This window comes from Pelobates fuscus, chromosome 6, assembly GCF_036172605.1.
Source record: "Pelobates fuscus isolate aPelFus1 chromosome 6, aPelFus1.pri, whole genome shotgun sequence".
In the NCBI taxonomy this organism is placed as follows: Eukaryota; Metazoa; Chordata; class Amphibia; order Anura; family Pelobatidae; genus Pelobates; species Pelobates fuscus.
In genome coordinates this window covers 291233085-291256167 of record NC_086322.1, presented here as the reverse complement: position 1 = coordinate 291256167, position 23083 = coordinate 291233085, and the positions used below count along the sequence as shown (strand labels likewise).

At 39.5% G+C, this 23083-nt stretch overlaps 1 protein-coding gene across 1 annotated transcript in view; it reads right to left on the bottom strand.

Moving 5' to 3' along the window:
• Positions 1-23083, bottom strand: part of PREX1 (phosphatidylinositol-3,4,5-trisphosphate dependent Rac exchange factor 1) — a 248191-nt gene that overhangs the window by 17307 nt on the left and 207801 nt on the right. Inside the window, exons 21-32 of the mRNA XM_063459441.1 lie at positions 21992-22103; positions 20782-20960; positions 20063-20224; positions 19191-19401; positions 18240-18522; positions 17793-18002; positions 10401-10489; positions 8764-8846; positions 8526-8616; positions 8143-8271; positions 7561-7602; positions 2220-2437 (exon numbers count right to left, since the gene is read on the bottom strand). Of these exons, the coding sequence (XP_063315511.1) occupies positions 2220-2437; positions 7561-7602; positions 8143-8271; positions 8526-8616; positions 8764-8846; positions 10401-10489; positions 17793-18002; positions 18240-18522; positions 19191-19401; positions 20063-20224; positions 20782-20960; positions 21992-22103 (1809 nt within the window). The remainder of the gene's footprint in view (positions 1-2219; positions 2438-7560; positions 7603-8142; positions 8272-8525; positions 8617-8763; positions 8847-10400; positions 10490-17792; positions 18003-18239; positions 18523-19190; positions 19402-20062; positions 20225-20781; positions 20961-21991; positions 22104-23083) is intronic.

Genomic DNA, 23083 nt, shown 5'->3' with positions numbered 1-23083 from the left:
CACAGACTTTCCAATGCAGCTCAATCAGAAGTCTTTGCAAGGCAGGTGCTCTGGGCAATTGCTGCCTCTTGAGCTACGCTAAGCCAAACCAGGAAGTAAGTAATTACGTGTCTGAAAGCCAGGGGGATATAACAAGGTTCATTTATGACTGTAAGCTGGCTTTAGTAGGGTCCTCTTCAACCTATCGTTCCTGTAAGTTTTCTTGTAATTGTCCTATTTATAGTTAAATGCCCCCCTCTCATTATATTTTAAATCTGTTGGCGCTATATAAATGGCAAATAATAATAATAATAATAGTGCCAATTTATATTGAAATCTGCACTTTTTATAAAAACACTATTTTTTTTTAAATAGGACACATTCCAGATTGTGAGGATATCATGGAATACACTAATTCTTTGGTGATTACATGCTATGTAATATGCAACATAAAGTGTTATATAGTATACACCTTTACCCATGAAACCTTTATTTGCACACATACATACTCAATGCATAGATTTTGCTGATGTAACCTACATTTTGGCCACAGGAGGGCAGCATCTAAGCATTACAAATGTTTCCAACCCATATCCTTTTGTGACAGATTGCATCACAAACACTCTTAGAGAAATACAATGTAAATCTGGTCTAATTCAGCACAATGTAACTGTTTTGTTTTCTTTTTTTTTCTTTTTATACACATACATGGCTAGTCAGGAAAGTATAAATTGCTAGAAGTTTGAACTGAATTTCACATTTCAATAGCCAAGTCAGCTATGCTCACAGTTATAAAAATATTCCGCCTTTTACCCAGTAAACATTTAAAGTGAAAATAATTTGCCTTGTTACATTTATGTTTAGAAACGGACTCCATTTTGGGAATACATTTGCCAGTAGTAGTTTTGGGGTGATGTAAGAGTGGTGCAATCAGCAGGCATATTCCAATGGTTTCCATGGTGATCACTTCACTTTTAGAATATTTCCCCAGATTATATTTTTAAAAGAGCTACCTTTTATCCAAGTGAATCCAGAGCTATTAAAGGGAAACTCCAGTGCCAGGAAATCAATCAGTTTTCCTGGCACTGCAGGTCCCCTTCTCCCACCCACCCCCCAATCCCCGGTTGCTGAAGGGGTGAAAACCCCTTCAATCACTTAACTGAGGCAGCAACATGTCCCACGTTGCTGCTTCTTCCTCCGCCGCCGCTCCTCCTAGTGATTACGTCGGCCGGTGGGCGAGACTGATCCCGCCCGCCGGCTGAGGAAACCTAATGCGCATGCGCATTAGCGCTCCCCATAGAAAAGCATTGAAAATGCATTTTCCACACCGTGAGGACGTCCAGCGACACTCTAGCACATGTTTCCTGTGCTATAGAGCCGGAAGTGCCCTCTAGTGGCTGTCTTTATAAAAAAAAAACTGCAATAATTACAGTTGCAGGGTTAAGGGTAGTGGGAGTTGGCACCCAGACCACTCCCATGGGCAGAAGTGGTCTGAGTGCCTGGAGTGTTCCTTTAATGCTGCTGGTTAGTTTTAGTCGGACTGAACAGCTGGACCTGGAGAATCCAGGACTGAGTTTAACCTATCTGGAGGAGGAAGCGCCTCTAGTGGCTGCTCGGTAGACAGACACCAGAGATGGTTTTAACCCTTCAATGTAAACATGACAGTTTCTACAAAAGGGCAATGTGTTACATTACGGGGTTAAAATGACAGGACCACTGTACCCAGGCACAAGACTTCACCATGTCCTTCAAATATTTCAGAATGGTTTTCTTTTCTTAAGAGCCTTTAAGGTTCACATTAACCAAAAAAAAAACAAAAAAAAAAAAAAACACAGTGGTTTACTAAAATTGTGTTTTTGGTTAGAGTAACCCTTACTGACATGGTTCCCGCAAAAAAAAAAAAAATAAAAAGGAAAAAATGTACTTGCAATCCCAAATCAAGTTGTCAGTTTCAGGCTGGCTAATGACACTTTACACAGAGACTCCAAGAACCATAACCACTTCAAATCACTGAATTGGTTATGGTGCTTAGAGTGACCCTTTAATGGGGTACTTCAAGCATCATAACATGTGCAGGTTATTGCTGTACTTATGGTCCAATATGATGCCTCCCACCATAAACCCCAGGGAACCTGATCACTAAACAGACAATTGTAGTGAATTGAAACCAAAATGGAGAATGTAGCTGGAAACAAAAAATCTTCATCTCTGCTGCAGTTCCCGGCTAATGGATATCTTACCACTCGTGGTGACAGAAGTGACTGATAGTTTAATAGGACTCCCGTTACAGCTATCTGTTCCAGCCACTTCCTGCTGGCTTCGCGGCTGCTTTCCTCGTATTCGCCGTTATTGTTGTATCGGTAGTTCAGCGCAGCCATCAGCTGCTCCGTAAAGGTACATATTGCAGCCACGAGCGTTTGGCAGAAAATAACATCTCGTCTGATCTGCAGCTCAGTGTCTGGAAAAGAAGGAAAAACAGAGTTGGCAACATTTTCAGTATCAAAAGTCCAAAATAAACTGTAGAAATGCCGAACAAAACAATACAATCAATGGGTATTTAGGACGATTAAAAAATCTCAGCTATTATCTCGTCCTAGCTGCAGGAAAACATTGAAAAATGATGAATGCTTATGGGGTTTAAAGGAACAATTTTACAAATATTGACGCACCCGTTGCTGTTCTACTACAGGGCCCTCCAACAGTCTGTTACCAATTCCATTAGTTCCTCTGATTAATACAAAATGTCACCGCGGCTTTTATGCAGCCAATAGAACACGAGAAGGATTCAAGCTATTAGAATCTATTTAACCGCGTTCTAGCATTCTGCCGCGCTAGACCGTTACGGTATTAATGAGACTAGATCACAGTGGAGAGAAGAGAGTGCCGTATACCACTGGCAGATTTAGTAGGTACTCACTGGTAGTCCTCTGGCCACCAATGGCAGGGTTTTATCAGTCAGAGGATGGGAAGGAGGGTGATCAATGTATGAAGTTTTAAAAAAAAAAAGGGAAATTCTGGACAGTTTCAGTCTTATAGTAACTGGAGACACATTGGGATGGCACACAGAACATTACTGCTAAGATAGTCCGCCCTGGATATATAAGCATTTCTGACCCACGCCAACAACCGCAAGAAATCTAAAGTTGTCCTCCTTTTGTCACTTACCTGATTCCAACGCTGATATCTCTCGGCCGCCTCCGCGCCGACATCAGGGACCTAATGTGTATGCCTAGCAAGCAGCCAGAGAGCATTAGGACTTGCATTGTATCAGTGCTTTCCTACGGGGTTTTAACGGACGCTGGATCTCCAGCATCCTGCATCATTTAGCATGCCAGAAGTCCGCTAAGGACCCAGAAGTGGTGGAGTTAAACCGGCAAGGTAATTATTACAAATGCAGGGTTAAGGGGACACTGTCACAGCACCTAGACCACTTTCAATGAGCTGAAGTGGTCTGGGTACCTATGGTGTCCCTTTAAATATATTTGTCAAACACATGCAACCAATCCAGTCAGGTCTCCTTCACAACAGTAACATTTATACATACACATTGCATTAGGGTGGTAGAAGAATCATTATTGGAAGCTCAACTAGCCTGAGAATCATTTCTATTCTTCTAAGAGGCTAAAACTTAGCTGAACACATTTTGTGATCTCACGATAAAAACAAAATAATAATTTACAAATATAAAGGACTCTGATCTTTGAGATAATGCCAGTTTGGATAATTGATCACCTGCGTTAGGGCGTGACTGGGTACACCTTGTATAAATTAAACGTATTATTCAGCCAACATATTCAATGTCATAAACACAATCACGGGGTTATTAACGAATGTGAGAATTCAAAGTGAATTTCAAATTTAAAGGGAAACTGTAGTACAAGAAAAAGTAGTTTTTCTAGCCCTATAGCTCCCTATAGTACACCCCTCCCTTGTGCCTCCCCCACTCCCCTCGGTGCTGAAGTGGATAAAAAACCCATTTTACATGCCTGATAACAGTGTCGATGTCACTCGGTGCTGGTTCAGGCTCCACCTCTGCTCCATCTCCTCCGCAGCCATGCTCAGCCATGCTCACATTAGGAATTCCCCCACAGGGGGGATGGCTTATACAATGCTTTCCTATCGGGTTATGGGTGACGCTGGATGTCCTCATGCATATAATAGGGATGTCCAGTGTCCGTTAGGCGACCAAAAGTTGCCTTACCACCTGGAAGTGGTAGACAGCCACTAGAGGAGGAGTTAACCCTCCAAGGAAATGCAGTAACTGCAATAATTACCATTGCAGGGTTAAGGGACCTGGGACACTGCACCCAGACCACTTCAATGAGCTGAAGTGGCCCTCTAAGGCCAGAATAGCTGAGCTGAAAACATAGCTGACTTAGAGAATTTCTCCAGTTCAGCTATTTTGCCCTTAAATTTAAAATTCACTTTGAATTCATTTTTAATTCTTACTTTAGTGAATAAAGTTAGAATTCAAAGTGAATTAAAGGCCCAAACAGCTGAACTGCAAATATTCTCTAAATCTGAATAAATGATTAATGTTACATAAGCAATTAGTTAGGATATTCTGAAACGATATCAATTCCTCTATCGTACACAAATTGCATGTTTTAAACCAGGCGCTGGTGGCCGATCTAAACCACGAGTTACGGATTTAAATTCTCCTCTGTACACATTATAAACATACGGTGTGTGTGACCTCTTGCAACGCTGACGTCAATGCTGTGACATTTGAGCCCCCGGTGTAAGTGCCACGGACTATTTTAAGACTGATAGTGTCTCTCAATAGACTGGGCAAAGCACCAATCAACAGATCAAACTATGACCATCCTAGTCTTACTACCAACTGGAGTTAGAAAAAAGAAATTTACTTTTGGAAACATATACCCTCACCCGTGCCTTCATTAAAGCCATCATGACGTACTAAAGTTTGTAAAGTAATATTTATAAAACAATGTATACAGCATATATTAGACTGACTGAAAGACATATCTCATGGACTATAATCTTAAAAATAATATCAGGAAGTAATACTTTACTGAGAGGGTAGTGGATGCATGGAACAGCCTTCCAGCTGAAGTGGTAGAGGTTAACACAGTGAGGGAGTTTAAGCATGCGTGGGATAGGCATAAGGCTATCCTAACTATAAGATAAGGACAGGGACTAGTGAAAGTATTTAGAACATTGGGCAGACTAGATGGGCCGAATGGTTCTTATCTGCCGTCACATTCTATGTTTCTATGTTTCTAATCTGCTAGAAAACCTGGGACCAGAGACTGGCTGTGCATACAATACAAATGTAGCCTTAAAATAAATAAATAAAAGTCAGCAGGTGGAGTTACTAACAGAGTTATTTACCAATGTGTGAATTTCAAATTTAAGGCCAGAGTAGTCGAACTGAAAGCATAAATGACTAGTAGACTATTTCCAATTTGACTATTTTGACCTTAAATTTAAAAAAACCCTTTGAATTCTCTTAATGGATACTATAGGACATAAATCTATATATATTTTGTCAGAATTACACTTACAGACTTACAGGGAGTGTTACGAAGTAAGTTTAAAAAAAAAAATATTTAAAAAATTGTGTTAATACACTCGTTAAATTACTAAACAACAAATTGTAGTGAATTTAATTGCAAAATCGGGGCTTGTGTTTATTTGCGCATTTAGTGTGTGGCTGGCAAATAGCGTCACTTTCAGCTAGCCGCAGCCTGGCTGAGTATGACGATATTTGAAGTCCATTGCATGTAGCCTTACTATCCGGACGACGTTAGGCTGAGGATTATAGGATTTAGTGTTACGTTGAAATTCCTACAATACACTAATGCACTCATAATGCCAAACTCAGCCTGAGATTGATGGTAGTTGCAGTTGAAATCCTTTTCGAATGCCCTTGGCAGAAAGGGATACACTCTACATACTCTACAAATCTCAGCATGTTTGGGTCCACTGGGGGTTAGGAATATTTTACTGTACAAACAGCGCAGACTCCCCTTTTACGCACTGTTAAAGCTGCACTCACCCGCTCCTCACTATATCGCTGCATGCTCAGCAGGTGTGGTGTAATAGCAAACAAACCATTATGCTGCATCTCATAAAACAGAGACCTAGTGGCACCATATGTGGTATTCCAGCTATTTTGCGAACAGACGGCTGGCTTCACCAGATGTGCCGCAGTTCGGAGCTCAGTACGTTTTATAACTAAATCACCTGGATGTGTTGATCTAAACAAGATTTCACAAAACTACAAATAATTCGCTATGTGGAATCCATAGAACTAGGAGCAAGCAGTAAAACAGATCTGCCATCTGGGAACACTGCGCGTGCAGAATGAGGATGTGCTGACCCTTCTGATGGCTTGCGTGCACGGTGGTACAAGGGGACATTGGAGACCGAGGGGACGCAGGCTTGTAATAAGTGGCATTAGGAATCCTTTGGCTGCCGTAGGGGTGAGTAAAAAAAAAACAGCCGTGAGTTGTATGAGGCAGGATGTCCATCTGGGGTGACAAAAAGTCGATCGCCGGCTAAGACCACAGCCTCCAGGATGTTAGACCAGCATTTAAAGCTAGTAATGCATTATGGGATATCCTGTCTGGCCAATGCCTTGCTACAGTATCTTTAAAGAGTGTCACCTGCAGAATGATAGACAAGTTCACTATCAATTTGAGAACTAGACGCTACCTGCGTTTGCCTATCTCCGGATTACCAGCGTGTGACCGTAAACTCACCATTAGTAATAACTATCTTTACTATATGTCCTTAACCCCTTAAAGGGACACATGACGTGTGTGACATGTTATGATTCCCTTTTATTCCAGAAGTTTGGTCCTTAAGGGGTTATAGGAAAACTGTCCTCATTTTCGTGTTTTTTTTTTTTAAATAAAAGACTAAACATATTATAATCTTGTGTGAGCGTTATATATGTCTAATGTGCAAACGTAGTAAATAGCTTTTTTTCAGTGAATCTCCTGGCTTTCCATCTTTAAAAGCTCTTTGGTCAGATGTACAACTTACCCAACACAAGACGTCTAAAAATGCACTCTGTGATGGTTTCACACCTCCTAATTGTGCATGAGTGATGTTCCAATCAAAGATGGCTGCCCCCATAAAGCAAGTGTAAGCCAGGAGAATACATTGTACCTTTTACTTACATATATATTTTTTCATTACGAATGAATATGCCAGGCTATAGTGACATAATCTTTAATTTTAAGTAATAATAAGCAGTTATGACAGTGTCCCTATAATTCGCCCATTGTACAGAACCGTAGAATGTTAAAGCTTTATAAATACATTTAGTAATAAAAAGTAAAATTTGGATGTCCGTAGAAAATTGTAACTTTACTGAAACCTTTTCACTCTCATTCCACTAAAACAGAGGGCAATTCATGCAGTAATTGTACTTATGAGACCATCATGCCTCTATGTTTAACAAGGTATAATGGTTAATTATGTTGATGTAACAGAATGGGGAGATCCTGCAGAACCAGGCTTCTGATCTGGCGCAAGCAGATTTAGTGTACTGTACCCGTTATATATCCATAACTTGGCCCCGTATGAAGGGCCCCAGTGAAATATTACCTGTACACTTCAGCAGGGCTAGCAGGAGCTGATTTTTGCCATCTGGAAAACATAACCGAGGAAATAGCATCTATTATAAAGTGAATTACAAATCGTGAAATTAATAAATATTACATACTCAGAAGTAGAACTACACCCAAATTACTTTACTTAGGAATTAGATCCTTACTACTAAGCTATTCATTCAAACAGGAATGCATGTTAAGCATATAGTAATAAACCCGACCCATCAGGTGTATACTTAATATTTAATAAAATAACATACAATACCAGTTTAAATATATTTTTAATAAGGGCACTCGCGGCTACTTAGTTGATTAGTTTATGGTTAGAATTTGTTCCCCCCCCCGTCTGATTTCTCCTGATGTACATTTTCAATTTGTTTTACGATTAAGGATTGGGCTCATGAAAGGCAGGAGCAAATTAAATAGATATGTTAATGTTACATTACATTCTAAGTTACATTCTAAGACTAGCTAAAACATATTCTCAATATATCTATATATACACCGTATACAAACATAAAATATAAAACACATGCACTTTCTTCTAATCCCCTTCCAGAGAAGTGGCTGTACAAACCTTCAACGTATTTCTGAATGCTTTCCACAAGGGTCTTAATGGAGTTTGGCAGATTCCAGGGATCTTCTCGAATACTGATCTGGATCATACTTCTGCATTTTATGGTCCATTCCTCTTTCTTCTGAAACTCTACGTCAAAAGAATCGTATTATTGGATAGTGCTGCCTCTCAGACATTTACCGTAATTAACCATTCAGGCTGTTTGAAATAGGTTCTACATTTGTAAAAAATGTTGATACTGCTGAATAGTTTTGTTTAGACAACTGATCAAACATTCCCTGCCGGTTTGTGCACCAGGCACTGGACTGTAATAATGCCATGATGATGAAGCGGATGAAGCCGTTGAGGATTGTAGGGTAAGGCTGTGTTTTGGGTTTTATTACCTTGCAAGCTGTGCTCCATTGGAAAGTGTTTAGTTTCCTCAAAGGCCCTAGACATGACTTTCCCTTTAAGAAGAGCAATGATGGAATCTACCTGCAGAGAGAAACGCGTGAGGGTTTACATCAACCTTCAAACACTAGCGATGTTGTCAAGCTCACAGTGAACGCAGTAACAATATAACATTGACACAGGCAGTATTTGTTCACCGGTAAAGTGATATATGGGTCAGGACAGATTTACCTGGTTGAATAGATGCTCCAGGCAGCCGTGTAATTTGTCCTGTTTGTCAGATGGTATTCTCATGTCACATGGAAGCTCATCCCCTAATTATAAAAAAATATATATATTATTACTGAAGAATCCCCTTGATCATCTGAAAACCAGCACATTTTATATGTCATATAATCACGTACAGTCGTACACACTGCTCTACAGGAAACAGTGAAACATACACAGATTGTTATAAAAATTCCTTCTGCATTGGTCAGAAATATTTTAGCAATTTGCTTTTGAAGCACAAAACGGCAAGATCACTCGCTGAAATAAAACGTAGCCAATGTTATCCTTGTAATAGGCGTATTTATAACTATAGCAGAAAAAGATAAGATTTAAATCAGCTTCAAAATATTAAAATGCACCAATAGAAACATAGAATGTGACGGCAGATCAGAACCATTCGACCCATCTAGTCTGCCCAATTTTCTAAATCCTTTCATTAGCACGTGCTCATGACAGATGCTTTGTAAAACGCTGCACGGTTTGCACCTTTCGTGCAATTCAGCCTTGCAGATAAAACAAAAAAAAAAAGAGTTTTATAAAGAATTCCCTGAGACTATTATAGATCATTCAACATGTTACCCCTCTGGCAGCTTATACCAACTGTTCGTTATTGGCACAAATAATGACTGAATTCAAAGCAGATCGGCAAGTTTTCGTTTTAGTGTAACACATTTGTATTTCTGGATGGTGTTTGTTTTGTTTTGGGGTTTTATAAATGTGCCCTACTTTAAAGTGATTACTTAGGAAAAGTAGAAACTGTTTTTTTTTTCTTATGTAGCGTTCTGCCAAACGCTCCTGAAAGGATGACCTAGATTATAAATTAGCCCACCTTAATGGTTCTAAAAGTGCTACCAAGAAGAGAAGCCATTTATATAAATAATCCCTACAAGCATACACAAAGTACGTTAAACCTGGATACATCTGAAAGAACAACAAACTACTTATAGTCCAAAGATAATGAAACAGAACAGATGTGAACATGGAGGAACAAAACGTTCCACTCAATCCCCTATTAAAAGGACACTAACGTCACCAGAACAACTACAGCTTATTGTTTACATTACAGCCTAGAGATAACACTGGCCACTCAGATGTCTGCTAGAGGTGCTTCCTGGGGCAGTGCTGCACAGTGTGACTAACATTCAGTGTCTCCTCCCTCTGCATGCAGACACTGAACTTTCCTCATAGAGATGCATTGATTTAATGCATTTCTATGAGGAGATGCTGATTGGCCAGGGTTGTGTTTGGCTTGTGCTGGCTCTGCCCCTGATCTGCCTTCATGACAAGCTCAGCCAATCCAATGTGATTGGCTGATATAATCACTTCTGATGATGTCAACCAAGCAGGCAGATCAGGGGCAGGGCCAGTAACAGCAGACTACAATAAAGGTAAGATGTTACTGTATTTAGGGGGATAAGGGGAGCCAGGGGGGCTAGATGGTGGTTTAAACACTATAGGTCAGGAATACATGTTTGTGTTCCTGAATCTATAGTGTTCCTTTAATTAAGGACTATAGAAGAAGTTTATGTGCTACACAGATCTTTAGATAGATTTATACGAAAGGGTTTCAAATAAATACAGATTTTGTTTACACTTACCTGACCCCATCTCATCACTACCCAAGTAGGAACTGTTACTCCGCACACTCGTATAGGACAGGACAGAATCTCGATTGCTGTTACATTCACTAAAATAAAAATATATATTTATTTTTTTAAATTAGCATTTTCGCATTACATATACATATAATGTATTGATGGAAAGAGTGATTTGAATTGCGTTTTATTCCCATTTTAACATGCAGTCATTTAACGTGGATCCATCCTTGATATAATAGCATATTTCTATTAAAATGCATGCTCTGGTATTTTTGTGTTACGGACATTTCAATCTTCCGGACTTGCAACTGGTCATAGCAGTGGCTTTTGGGAATGTATAGATGGAGCTGTCAATCAGGAAGAGGATAAATGTCATAAGATGAGGAACGTGCTATATAAAGGTGTAGAACCATTAAGAGATTGAGTGACTTACATTAAATAACCATAACCACTAGAAATAATTGTTACGATTATGTTGAAAAGAGTTTAAGGACACTGTCCCCAGGTTTGGGTCAAACAGTTTCCAAGAATTTTGACAAAAACTGCGGGGCTGTCCTAACGCTTATAGCCCAGGCGTTTCCCTGTGGCTTGGATATTAGAAACGTAAATTCCCACATTATCTGTCCCAACCTGAGGCAGCAGTGATAGGCTGACAGCTCTGTGCTCACAGCCTATCACTGAAGTCCAAGGTTGGACGCATAATGGATGACTTCCACATTAATCGAAACAAAGTTAATGATCCAGAACACCAATCAGGTTTTGCCAAACTATTCAGGAAAAGTCGTGAGACGAGACGGAGGTGACAGCACCCAATGACTCTTCACACAAGGAGCACTAAAAAATGAGCTATAGTGATAATGGTAGCTCGAAGATGTGTTTAAAAATATTTTGAGCTTGTTCCTGTTCACCCATCATAAACAATACCATCAAGGGAAACCTTGAATATAATATTAATATAATCATAATGTCTGTGAATTTACCGATGGAGTCTTATTCATTGAATAAGATTTCACAGGTAAATACCGGATGGATTAATTTGTTGGATGGGCACAAATTAAAAGGAATTTTAGTTGTTCGTAGCAACTAAAACTCATTTGTGCACAAGTCTAATCATTAATGTTCAGACCAACGTTATACTCCTATTATCCCTCCTCAGTTCCTTTTACTATGTTAATGAAATTGTAGGACGATTGCGATCATTTTACGTGAATCAACCACATTGCTTGATTTGTGCCTTGTATTATACAGTGCCAACGCATTCCACAACAATATTGTTTACGGGACCTTAACGAATTAGACAAACTGACAAATTTACATTACAAGTCAACTCCGTTTTACACACAAATATTTGGTGTGTGCCCTTATGATTAAATAGGATATCAGGACAGCTGTTAGGACTCACCGAATATTATCGGATTTCCTTTTCCTGGCAACAGAAAACATTTATTGGTAACGTTTACGGTGTTTGTTCTGGACGTTAAACGTTGAAGATGTACGATAAAACTAGTCGATGGGTATTTAAGACTTGGATCTATACAGATCAATGTAGATCATAACAAAAACATCACAGGAAGAGAGGTACAGGGAGGTCCTTAATTCCTACTAGCAAATCCCATGACAGACATTTTTTAAGATTATTTGGCAGGACATTGTGTCTACTTCAAGACAAGACTATTGGAAATTAACTGTTCTTTCTTCTTTTACTTGCTTGTCAGTTTATGAATAGTCGTTGGAAATATAACGGCACCAAATATAGAACAGAAAGGTTAACTTAACAGGTGTTTGGGTTCTTGTATATCTTTATTTGCTTTCTACCAGCAATAGCTACATAGAATCGGGAGTTTGCCGAGATCAGAGCTAAGGTAGGTTTTTCAATCTCCAGTCTGTATTATCAAAACTCATGGACACAGTGCAATTATTGACACAATCCACCGTCAAAGGCTGGCAATGTTTAATAAAGGAAGTATATCTGAGTAGTGCACACATTAGAATGTCCCTGATTTCACGCGGCTATGTAAACTGCTTCTCTCAGATATCAGTGCCCTTATCAGAAAAGGGAACAAATCAGATCATTTTAAATATATTTACTTTTCTATCTGTTCTGAGGTTTGTTCGCTTTATACTTCTGAGAAAAGCATTTCTACTACATTGTTGGCATTTACACGAATGACTGATTCATCTCCCCCAGCTTGTGCAAGGGTAAGTATAAATTAATGTCAAAAATCCCTAGTCTAAGTATTTTTTTCTTAGAAAGGCTGATAAGTCATACACTTACTTTGTAGCGTTTGTTGTCTGCAGTAAACCTCTTTCTCGGCATGTCCACCAGTAAAGTGGCCAATGTTTACATTTTGCGTAAATCCTTGTTAAAGACTTTCCATTTTCTAAGTTATTTACATAATGATTCTGTATGCAGCAAATGCTTCTTGGAGATAATAATAAGATTAAATCCTTCTCTATGAGAAATATTGGATTGAGGAGCATGGGCTATGGTTCTCCAGTGTTCCTCGAAGATCTTAGAAGATCTTCATGACTGCTGCAATGAATAGGGAGGGCCCTGAATCTAAAATAGTAAAAAAACATATCTAACTTTCAAAATAATATTTTTTCTTTTTAAAGTTCGAGCATTTCTTTAATGTACCATTCCTCTTTTAGTGGATAATCTCCAAATGGTCATTGTCAAATGTATCAGGCTGCTGGAGCATGGAAAGTAAAGTCCCCAAACAAATCAACAAACGGCAAGAAAGCAGTAATTCATCATTTCACGCTTCATCAAGTCAATGATTCTGCTTCACTTGCTCCCCCCACCCCCCGAAGTGCGCATTCTTTATTAATGCCGAACGTCTGACCTCCACGATTGGCAGTGCTCAAGGTGCATCGAGCAAGCCCATCAAAGCACAACACCCCAAATTACTCTTTCGGCTGGCTCTACGTTTCAGAAAATAATATTGGAACAAAGACGACCTTTAGCCTAATCTTGGATCCGAACACCACAATTAAACATAATAGAACACTTAGAATGTGCTACATAGAAAGCAAAGTATTACCAAAGGCAACCGACCAAGTACCTAGATCTACAGTGACCATTCCACTTCTGACTCTTTGTGCCGAAAGACTTGTCACTATCTCACGGCTGTATTTCAATGTATATCAAAAAAGAGTGAATGCAGTGGCTAGTAATTTTTAAAACCTGGCTAGCAGCGTAGGATGTGAAATTCTGAGTCCTGTTCACCATCATTGGATTATTGAAGTGCTTTTACGCTATCTTGCATTATTTTACTTTTTGCTACATATCAAAACGAAACTAGCGATTTTTTTTGGTTTGCACATTTAATGAAGAGACATGTTTTAATTTCTTTTATTGGAATTAGATTTTTTTTTTTTCCCAGCAGATGCGACCTATGGACAGCTTGTTATAGATTCTTCATAGTCTCTCTCTAAGAGTCAATAGGTTAAATGGGACTCAAATTTAATAAGTTCCCCTCTAGGGATATTGCAGTTTAAATCCAGGCAGGCGTGGATATCAATGTTGTTCAATAAGAATTTGGTTTTTAATATACAGGTGAATTAAAAAAAAAGGATACAACAATCAAAATGCAAGTAGTTTGTGAATAATATTCTAATTAAAGTTGTTGTTTTTTATGCAAATAGTCAGCTATGCCATAATAAAAACTCTAAGGTCTTTAAAAAAACTGTAAAACATATTTACAGTCTTATACGGAGATCATAATTTGACCAGGTGCCTTTAGAAAGGCAATAAGCCTCTAAAAACTGTGTTTTTCTTTCCTATACAGATTGGGTAAATGTGCAGAGAATCTGCGATTTTCCTTTCATATTTGTGAAAGCTATTGTGATATAAATTATGTCCAATTATAATGGACTCAGTAACTGGTTCTGGTACTTTGAAATTAATGTGTGATCTGCCCTTTGCTGTTGATTGCTCTAATGACCTCATTTGATTTTGTGTCTCACGTGGAATTTTTTGTTTGTTTTGTTTTTTTTAAATAATTTCCATCTTTTCTGGATTTGAACTTTCCAACGTCTTTTGCTTTTCCAATTGTGCCGATGTTTTATCTTCCTATGCAAGCATGTGTGTGTGCGTGTGTTGTTGTTGTGTAGGTTTTTGAACAAGTTCACAATTTGCAATAATATGTAATTTTCTTGCATTTTGTTCACGATGTAGGTGGTTTGTTTTACGGTTTATTTGTAGTCATTAACAGATAATCGCAATAATGGAAATTTGTTATTTTTGAAATAATTTTTATTTTGTATTTTCTTTTTTAACCATGTGGAAATATATGGTCGATTCGCACTGTTGGCATGGTTTCACTCTGTAATCATGGCTGTTTCTGAGTGGTTGATCACAGAAAAGGATAACCTATTTAGCTAGATAAATTACTGAACAAAAAACAACCCAACATATAATTTGTGCTGAAATTCTAACATTCGACAAGTAATGTGCAAAATAACCTATTCTTCCCCTGCTTGTGGTTTTAGAAAAAAATGACAAAGCACAAGACATGCGAAAATGCCCGTCGCTGCTCGAGAACTAATAGCCGTGATAGCATCAGGCCTGTGGTAACTGTTAGAAAGTACACAACGAAAAGAAAGGCGGCTTGAAGCTTTTAAACCACATTACCTCTAGTGGGGGAGGCAAGGCATCTGTGGTCAACAACAGCAAAAAAAAACAAAAAAACAAAAAAAACCATAAAACCAAAACAAAACTGGGCATCAGTTTCTGAGAATAGAACTTCCTGTTCAACCTGTTCCCACTTCCTGTTTCTGTGCAAAAAAAAAAATATTAGTTGCAAAGATAGATTTAAGTTTAATTTTTTTTTAAAGTGTAGAATTGGATGTGGTTTGTAATATTTTTGATCATAAGCATGTGTTCTACTTTTTTACAAAATGCTTTTGTGATAAAACAAATGGAAGTGTAGGGCCCCCTAGTGGATCTGAAACGTAATTAATGGGTCTGCTACTAGGACTGGCGTTAAGGCAGGGAATGTTGCAGCATGGTGGGAGCGGCATACCCCTTACATTTCCGTTTGCTGTCTCTCCTTTTGGTTCCTGCTGTCTCCTGAAGTTTTCCCTCCCTCCCCTTTGTTATGTGTGTACTTGTTATCTGGGGCGAGGCGCTGAATTAGTTCCTCTTCTGGGGTGGATTAACATAGCGATGTGCCGGCGGCGGGGCCTGTTTAATCAAACTCACCTTTTGAGTCCCTTGCTGGTAAATTTTAGTCTCTCCCCTTGGATATCTTTGCTTCTGATGGCAAGATGGTTTCTTGGCTCTCCTGGGTTGGAAGTTCCTGTTCCCTCTGCCATGTGAGGGTGCGGCTTTAGGGCATGGTACAGGGAAAGAGAGGGCGGGAGTGACGGCAGCAAGGAAGCCGGGCTTTTTCCCCTATTAGGCAGTGGCCCGGCTGGGGCGGCAGCCTGCAGTTTGCGCTCAAGGTTACTGTAACAGAGCTCCCTGTACTCCAGCTGGGTACCTCTGCCAAGGACCGCTTCCTAGCTGGAACAGGGGACAAGCCGCAGCCCTTCTGCCCACAGTCGCCGTGGATTGACTGGGGTCCTGGAACCACTCCGTCCTGGAGCCGAATGGGGAACTCGCTCTATCCACTCCCAGGTGGACGACACCCAGTCCTGGGAGCTCTTGTCCTTACAAGGACTTTCCCAGTTGAATCATCCACACTGGAACAAGCTTGAACAGTGATTAGCCCTTTCCCCTCCCAGTAACCAGACGACACATAGTTCTGGGAGTACAAGCTGGAATACGTTTAATCTGGCCAGATGGCCTGCTTTTATACATTTCTGAACACGGACAAGCACGCCCACGAAACTCCCACACAAAACATGATAATCCCTCCCCTATGCCTGCGAGATAATTGAGTCAGGAAATGTACAAAACTCAATTATCTCCAGGCACAAAAAACACATGTTTCACAAACACCCCAAAAGTACCTTAAAATTATATAAAAACCCCTAAAAGTTACATCCCCTGATAGTCCCGGTCTGGGTGACCAACCTATCCAAAAATCACCCAGATTGGTTCACGTGTTTGGGGGTTCGAGAATTTCCTGGAAGTCTTAATTTGACCGACCGCACATGAGGCTCCTGCCCAAAACCGTTCCATAAGATCAGGGCTAGCGGTCGGTCTAGTTTGGTAGTTTTAAACTGAACATAGTCAATATTCTTACCCTGGAGCTTGATCCCCTTGTTCGTGGGAACGTTTCCACCGAACAGTGTCTTCCTAAGTGTTCTAGAATGTATGCGATGCTTGAAGTCCAGCGGTGTTCGGGGGTTTCTATGTCCATTTCCAGTTCCATGAACTCGACACCCAAACACCGCTGCCTGTGTTCGTGCGAACAAGATGGCCACCACATCGTGGTTGTCCATAGGAAATGTGGCCACCCAGATGAACACTTAGAACACTGCGATGGAAATTGCTACAAAGTAGCAATTAGGCTTAACAAGCTCCCGGGTGGTCTCCGGTTTGTGTAGCTGTTATAGAACTAACAATATAGTCCAAATACATGAACGGAGACTTTTATAGGGCATATTACAGGGCCCATAGTCTGTGGGCAGGAGGCCGGCAAGCAGGTTCCTCGAGGAACTCGTGGCAAACTCACTTGGAAAAGGGAATTTGTCATAGTGGCCGTGCCAAAAATTCTCCCTTGCTGTGCTTATGCCTCTGCTTGGGCGCATGCAACGGGTGCTCCGCTGCAGGATTAGGTTGAGCCGCATCCTCTTGTGGGCTAAGTAGTCTAGTAGTCTCAGCGCCGCCACACTAGCTAAATTTGGTTACTATTTATATTTTACGGCCTGTTTCAATGGTTTTCCTGCCATGATGCCAGTGATGTATTCAATAAATGCAGTCACAGATGGCTTTACCTCCCAACATGGTGTCTGTGTTATTTATTTCAAGGGGAATGTTGGGTTAGGGAGGGTGTTATAAGGTTAGTTATTTGGCTAAAATGAAGGGACATAGGAGATTACCCATTATGTAAAAGTGATTTACTGCACAGTTTCACTAACAGAGCTGAAGGGGGAGGGTAAGTGCAACATTTCAGGAAACTAAGAATATTATGGAGAATACTTTTCTGGAACTAATCAGCTTTGCCACTAGCGTTGGTGTCACTAATACAACCAAGGCCCCAAAATAAAAATTAAAAGGTATCTAAAGGATTAAAGTTCTGCCGCCCCTCCCCTGCAACAAAACCTATAAAACACAGGTTGTCAAATACGGTGAAACAGCATCTTCCTTGGGATTTCCATGTAAGTCTAGAATTCGATCTTCCAAGATGCCTTGCCAGTCTTAAGCAAAACATTGTATGAGATGTATTTCCACAATAATTTTCAGAGGAGCACAATATTAAATTTATACAAAGAACTAACCTGTAAGAATCTCTGTAACTAACTGTATCATGCCCAGAATCTTCCTGGTCCTCTTCTGAAACCATGAAGCACACCCTCTTTATTCCTCCATGCTCTGCCTTGTCCATGTCTCCATCCTCTGTCACCATTGAAGATGGAGGTGTTCCCTCCGGTGGCATGGTCTCACAAGGAGGCTCTGTTGTTAAAGGTTCTGTGATGGTGGACAGCAACCTAAAAATGCAAAAATAACAACAACAAAATGACAAAGAGGTTGGCCTCAGATTAAAAAAAGTTGAATTAAGATTGGGAAAATAAATATTTTTTAATTAACGGTTCATCTTCTACAATTCTTACAAAAGCCAATATGTTGATATTGTAGATTTTCTGGAGTATGGTAATCGACTCGTTGGGCTGTTACTTTATTAATGGTTTGGGATGTGGCAAATTATCCCCGGGGGTGGCTCTTACTTGTTTATCTGGGTGACATATTGCTTCATTTCCTTCACTGCCACATCCAACTTGTTGAAAAGCTGCAGATATGCGTCCTGTATATCTGTATCTTCATGTTTGAGGAGATAACTAAGCCCTCGATCCTTGTGGTCCACCCCGCCGTTCATCTGAGAAAAGCTGCTGCCCGAGAAACTGTTATTCAAGCAGTCGGCTTCCTCTGCCTCCTCTAGACATTTCCATGACGGGGCTGCCATGCTGGCAATGGAGTGTTGGGAGTAGGACATCGGATTTAAGTTGCCAACTAGCAACAAAAAGAAAAAAATTCATCCAATGACTGATGTGCTGGAAACCATATTTAATTAAAATTGCATTGCATAGTCAATATTCATAGGATTCTGGAAAACAGGTGCTAATATAGAACTTGCTACTTGGAAAACTAAAAATGCTCTCAACGGCCTTGACACACACATATCCAGAACAAGAGTAAGCCTAAAAAGGGCACACTTTTTATATTTTTTGTTTGCCAACCTTTTAATTATTTTTAAATATATATATTGGTTTGCTATCAGGCAGTCAGGGGGAGGGAGATTAAATATGAAAATATGCTATTTCTAAAAATAATAATTTCAAGTGGTTGTGATCAGAAGCAAAATCATATTTTTGCACATAAAAACAACATCCGTCTGCTGGCATTGTGTGGAGGAAGGTAAAGTTGTACCAAACTGCAGAACACAAACCACACAGCAGGAAGTGTCACATTCATATCTCAAATTATTGTTTTTTTAATTTAAGAAGTACATAATCCTGAATGCCCCATCATAGCTTATTTGATCGTGATGTTTTGCTGAGCCCCAAGTAAAAGCTGGGAAGAGAAGCCCTTCCCGTGGAAAGACCTACAAGTCCTATCAAGGTCAGACAAATCTATAACATTACACGGTGGACATGAGTGTTTATGTTTCAAATTTATACCTTGATCTGGATCAAGACCAAAGAATGAGTTTTTCCTCCCAAATCGAATGCTGAAGGGCCGTCCAGTGGAGGTTGTGCTTTTGGGATACGACACTTCCATGAGGTTAATGTGACAATTGGTAGGGCAGAAATCCATGCTTTGGAGAGGACTGGGTTCGTTTGTAGCTCGTTTGAAGGAAGGACTGACTTTCATCTTGAGTTCTTCTGAAAACTGAAAAAAAGAATGGGTTATCACTGGAGTATAGCTGCAATTATATAAAATATTATCTTTCTCTCACTCGCTCCAGAATAGCAGTGTGAAATGTTCAATAGACTGGTGCACTGCAAAAAATTGGGTCATATCTCTGGTAAACCATAAAATTCTTTGCTTATTACTTTGACAGATAACGTTTGCTCACCCATAGAGGCCATAAAAACAGTGTGACATGTATTGTCACATAAAAAAGGAAGTGCAACCACATATCAAGAATAAAATATTACACTGACTCCCACATGCCACCCATACTTCAAATTCCTTACCACTGCCTGTAGAGCACTCCACCACAGTAGACCACGGTATCTACTGGATACACTTGTATGGCTCTTTGACTTGGCCTTCTCCAACAACACTAACCTCACATTTTAGTCCTAGTCCACTGTGTCAATTTCCTTCATCCCTCCCACTACATGACTCCATGTTTTGGTGTTTTATTTCTCTCTACGGTGCATTGAAGGAAAGCTTGCTTTGTTTATGTGATATATTTATAAAGTCATAGAAAGAGTAAATGGACATGAAAAAAAAAACAGACAGAAAGCCAGTGGGAACCAATATAAAGAGGAATAAAAATTAAAGCAAAAACAAATAATTTTGGTAGAATAATATGTGATAATACCTGCTCGTAGTTTTTAATTCTTTCGCAGATGCTTTCCAGTTTAGTGTCACATATTGTCCTGAATTCATATTGTGGCATGGTCATCACAGACTTGCTCATGGAGATTAGCCTTTGGCAATTCTTCACAAATTGATCGTCATCAGCAATGAAGGCTTGAAGAATCTAATGGAGGAAACCCAGTAATCAACATTAAATACTGCTATGGACCCATAAAAACAATAAACAGATTTTGCGTGGCTGCAAATTCTCATGTAAGTGGTTAGACCATGTTAAAATAACAGGATCAGGATCTAACCTTTGAGTGGACAGCATTGAACTATACCATGTAGACCTTATATTATTTTTTTCCGAGTTTTCATAAGCTACAGGCTTTTTTACACTAGAATTTTCATAAAAAGTATTCCTTATTTTAAATCTAAAAATAATAATATCTTATTTATTATTAAATTAATATCTTATTTTTTTTATTAGTAAAATTAACAGCGAAGTACACTTTCTCATGATGCCATCTTTGACTTAAGAAGGTAGGTTTTCATTCTCAAAGGGTGCATTGCTATTAAATACATGTTTTTTATCATGACAAAGTAAGAATTAATAACAATGACTAATCTTCAAAAATTATATAATTTTCCCTGGTTGGTTAGATTCCAGTGTTCACCTCAACCAGTTGAGATCCTGTGATCTAGAACATAGCTGGCTGCAGAATGTTGACTAGGTACCTTTGCCGTGATTCCGAATGATCCCCTTGGTTCCACAGTTTTCTCAAGGACATGACACTTAATGCCTGCTGTGCTCATATATTCGTAAACCACTCCATGCTCCAAGTGGACATTTTCCACACTGAGGCTGATGAGTGGGGCATCCTCACTGATCGGAGAGCTGGCATTCTGGATCAAACCTGCGATGTCAAAAACTGACATTTTAAGCACTAATTTATTGTTTTGCTTCTATCAAAAGGAGGAAAGAAATGATTTGGAAACCTTAAAATTATTTTTTTTAAAATACAATCAAAAGAGAGAACCCACAGTTCTCTAATTTCCCTAAATTGTCACATTGCTTGATTGTATATGAACCAAAGTCTTACACACTGAGATTATATTTGTCATAACCGATCATTTGTTGGGGCACATCTTTGATAACTCTAAGACTAGTACATACACTTTATGTCATGGGATCTGCACGGATCAAAATAAATAAACTAAAAGAAAACATGTGCCGTGAACCGGGCCTACTGTAATGTAGATTTACTGTGTGCACATCAGAGATGTAAGTCAAGTGAACCACAAGGAACCGTGATTTCAGGGAAGCAGCCTGTGAACTTCAATAATAAATGAGTTCCTGTTATAGGCTTTGATGTACCGTCATTCCCAAGACTTCCAGAGAGAGGAGGTAGAAAGAAAAAAAACATTGATTGTCCGGTACAACCATTTCGCTCTGGTTCTATTTTATTGTTTTCCTAGGCTGGGGACTTGGTAACCTTTAGACTTACACAACAAACCTTTCAATAACACACCCAAACACAATTACACAACCAAAATAAATGTTTTTCGCTCTTGATATTTAAAGCTGCCCCATCCCCTAAAGGATAAATGCAATAAATGCCAGTCAAAATAACACATACAGTTGCCTCTATATTCTGTTAACATTTAGTTTAGTAGATCCCTGATAGCATTTTCCACTGGCTTCCATTGTTTCCCACGATATACCTGGTTTTCTATCGATAACCTGCTCCGTTTATATCTTTTACAAATTTGTAGTTATTTCTGTGCGTTTTCTATGATCCTGAAACCTACCTTTTCAGTTTGAAATTTAATGTTAAAAATATTTCCAATCAGTCGAATAATTTAAAAAAAAATGTCAACATTGCATATAAACCACCTGGTGTACACTACTGATCGTGGGTTGTTGAGATAGTAGATGTCTAATTACCGGCTTGGTTTGTCTCACACAAGCTTCCATTTAAGCATTCGTCTGATTTTTCTCTTTCAACACGGTCTTCATCAGCATCTTCATGCGTTCTGTAGATCCATTGGAATAATCCCTGTAAAGGATTGCAAAGCATGAAGCGTAGTTTATCCAAATTTTCATATAAAATCAGGTCCAACACCAGATTATCTATGGTGCTCATCTATAAAGTTCAAGACTGTTTTCATACCAACTTAAAATCAGAGGTCAATGCAATTCGTTAAGGTAATGTTGATGTCAGAGGTAGCTCTGAATGGAAGCTTGACAATATAGGTATCCGGCTGAAATACATTTTACCAGTGGTACAGATTGAGAACACGATTACTTTCCCACCCACCCTTGGTTCACTTTAAGTTGCAGACTATGACATTTGTGGGTTATGACAAAATTAAATGTCAAACTGTAATTTCTCTGAAATTTACACCACTGAGTAAAACCTTAAAAATCACCTATTGCTTGCGTTAATCTTTTCCTCATGAGATGCTCCATATTGAAAATAAATGTATATTAAAGGAATACTCCAAGGAACCATAACCACTACATATCCCCGTAGCAGTAATAGTTCCAGGACTGCCCAGGTGCTACCCCATTGTAAAGGCTTCACTTTAGACAAGCCAAAGCCTGGGCAAACATTGCAAATGAAGAAGACAAACCGCAACATTGTCCCATGTCTCATCTTCTTTGTATGCTCTCTCTATGCTGACTGCCAGGTGCAAAAGACAGACCTTATAATACAGTGCATTGCAGGTTTCTGCACAGGCCAGCCAGAGTACCCATGATGACCCTCTGCTTCCTGTCCCCTTTGGAGGGTTTCCGGTGCTCACAGCCAGCGGACAACCAGGTTACCAGATCACATCCTGGTTTCCCCTGCCTGCAAGAAGCATTGCATTCTGCTCGGGGGCTGGGGTTACAGTAAACCCAACTCCACGTGCAGATAATCAACAACATCAATGCTGTGCTAGGAGTGGCTAAGGAGCTATTCATCCAGCAGTCCGGCCCCAGACAGTAGCAGCTCAACAGGAAACTTCCTAGTGTGCCCGAGACCAAGGACTTATT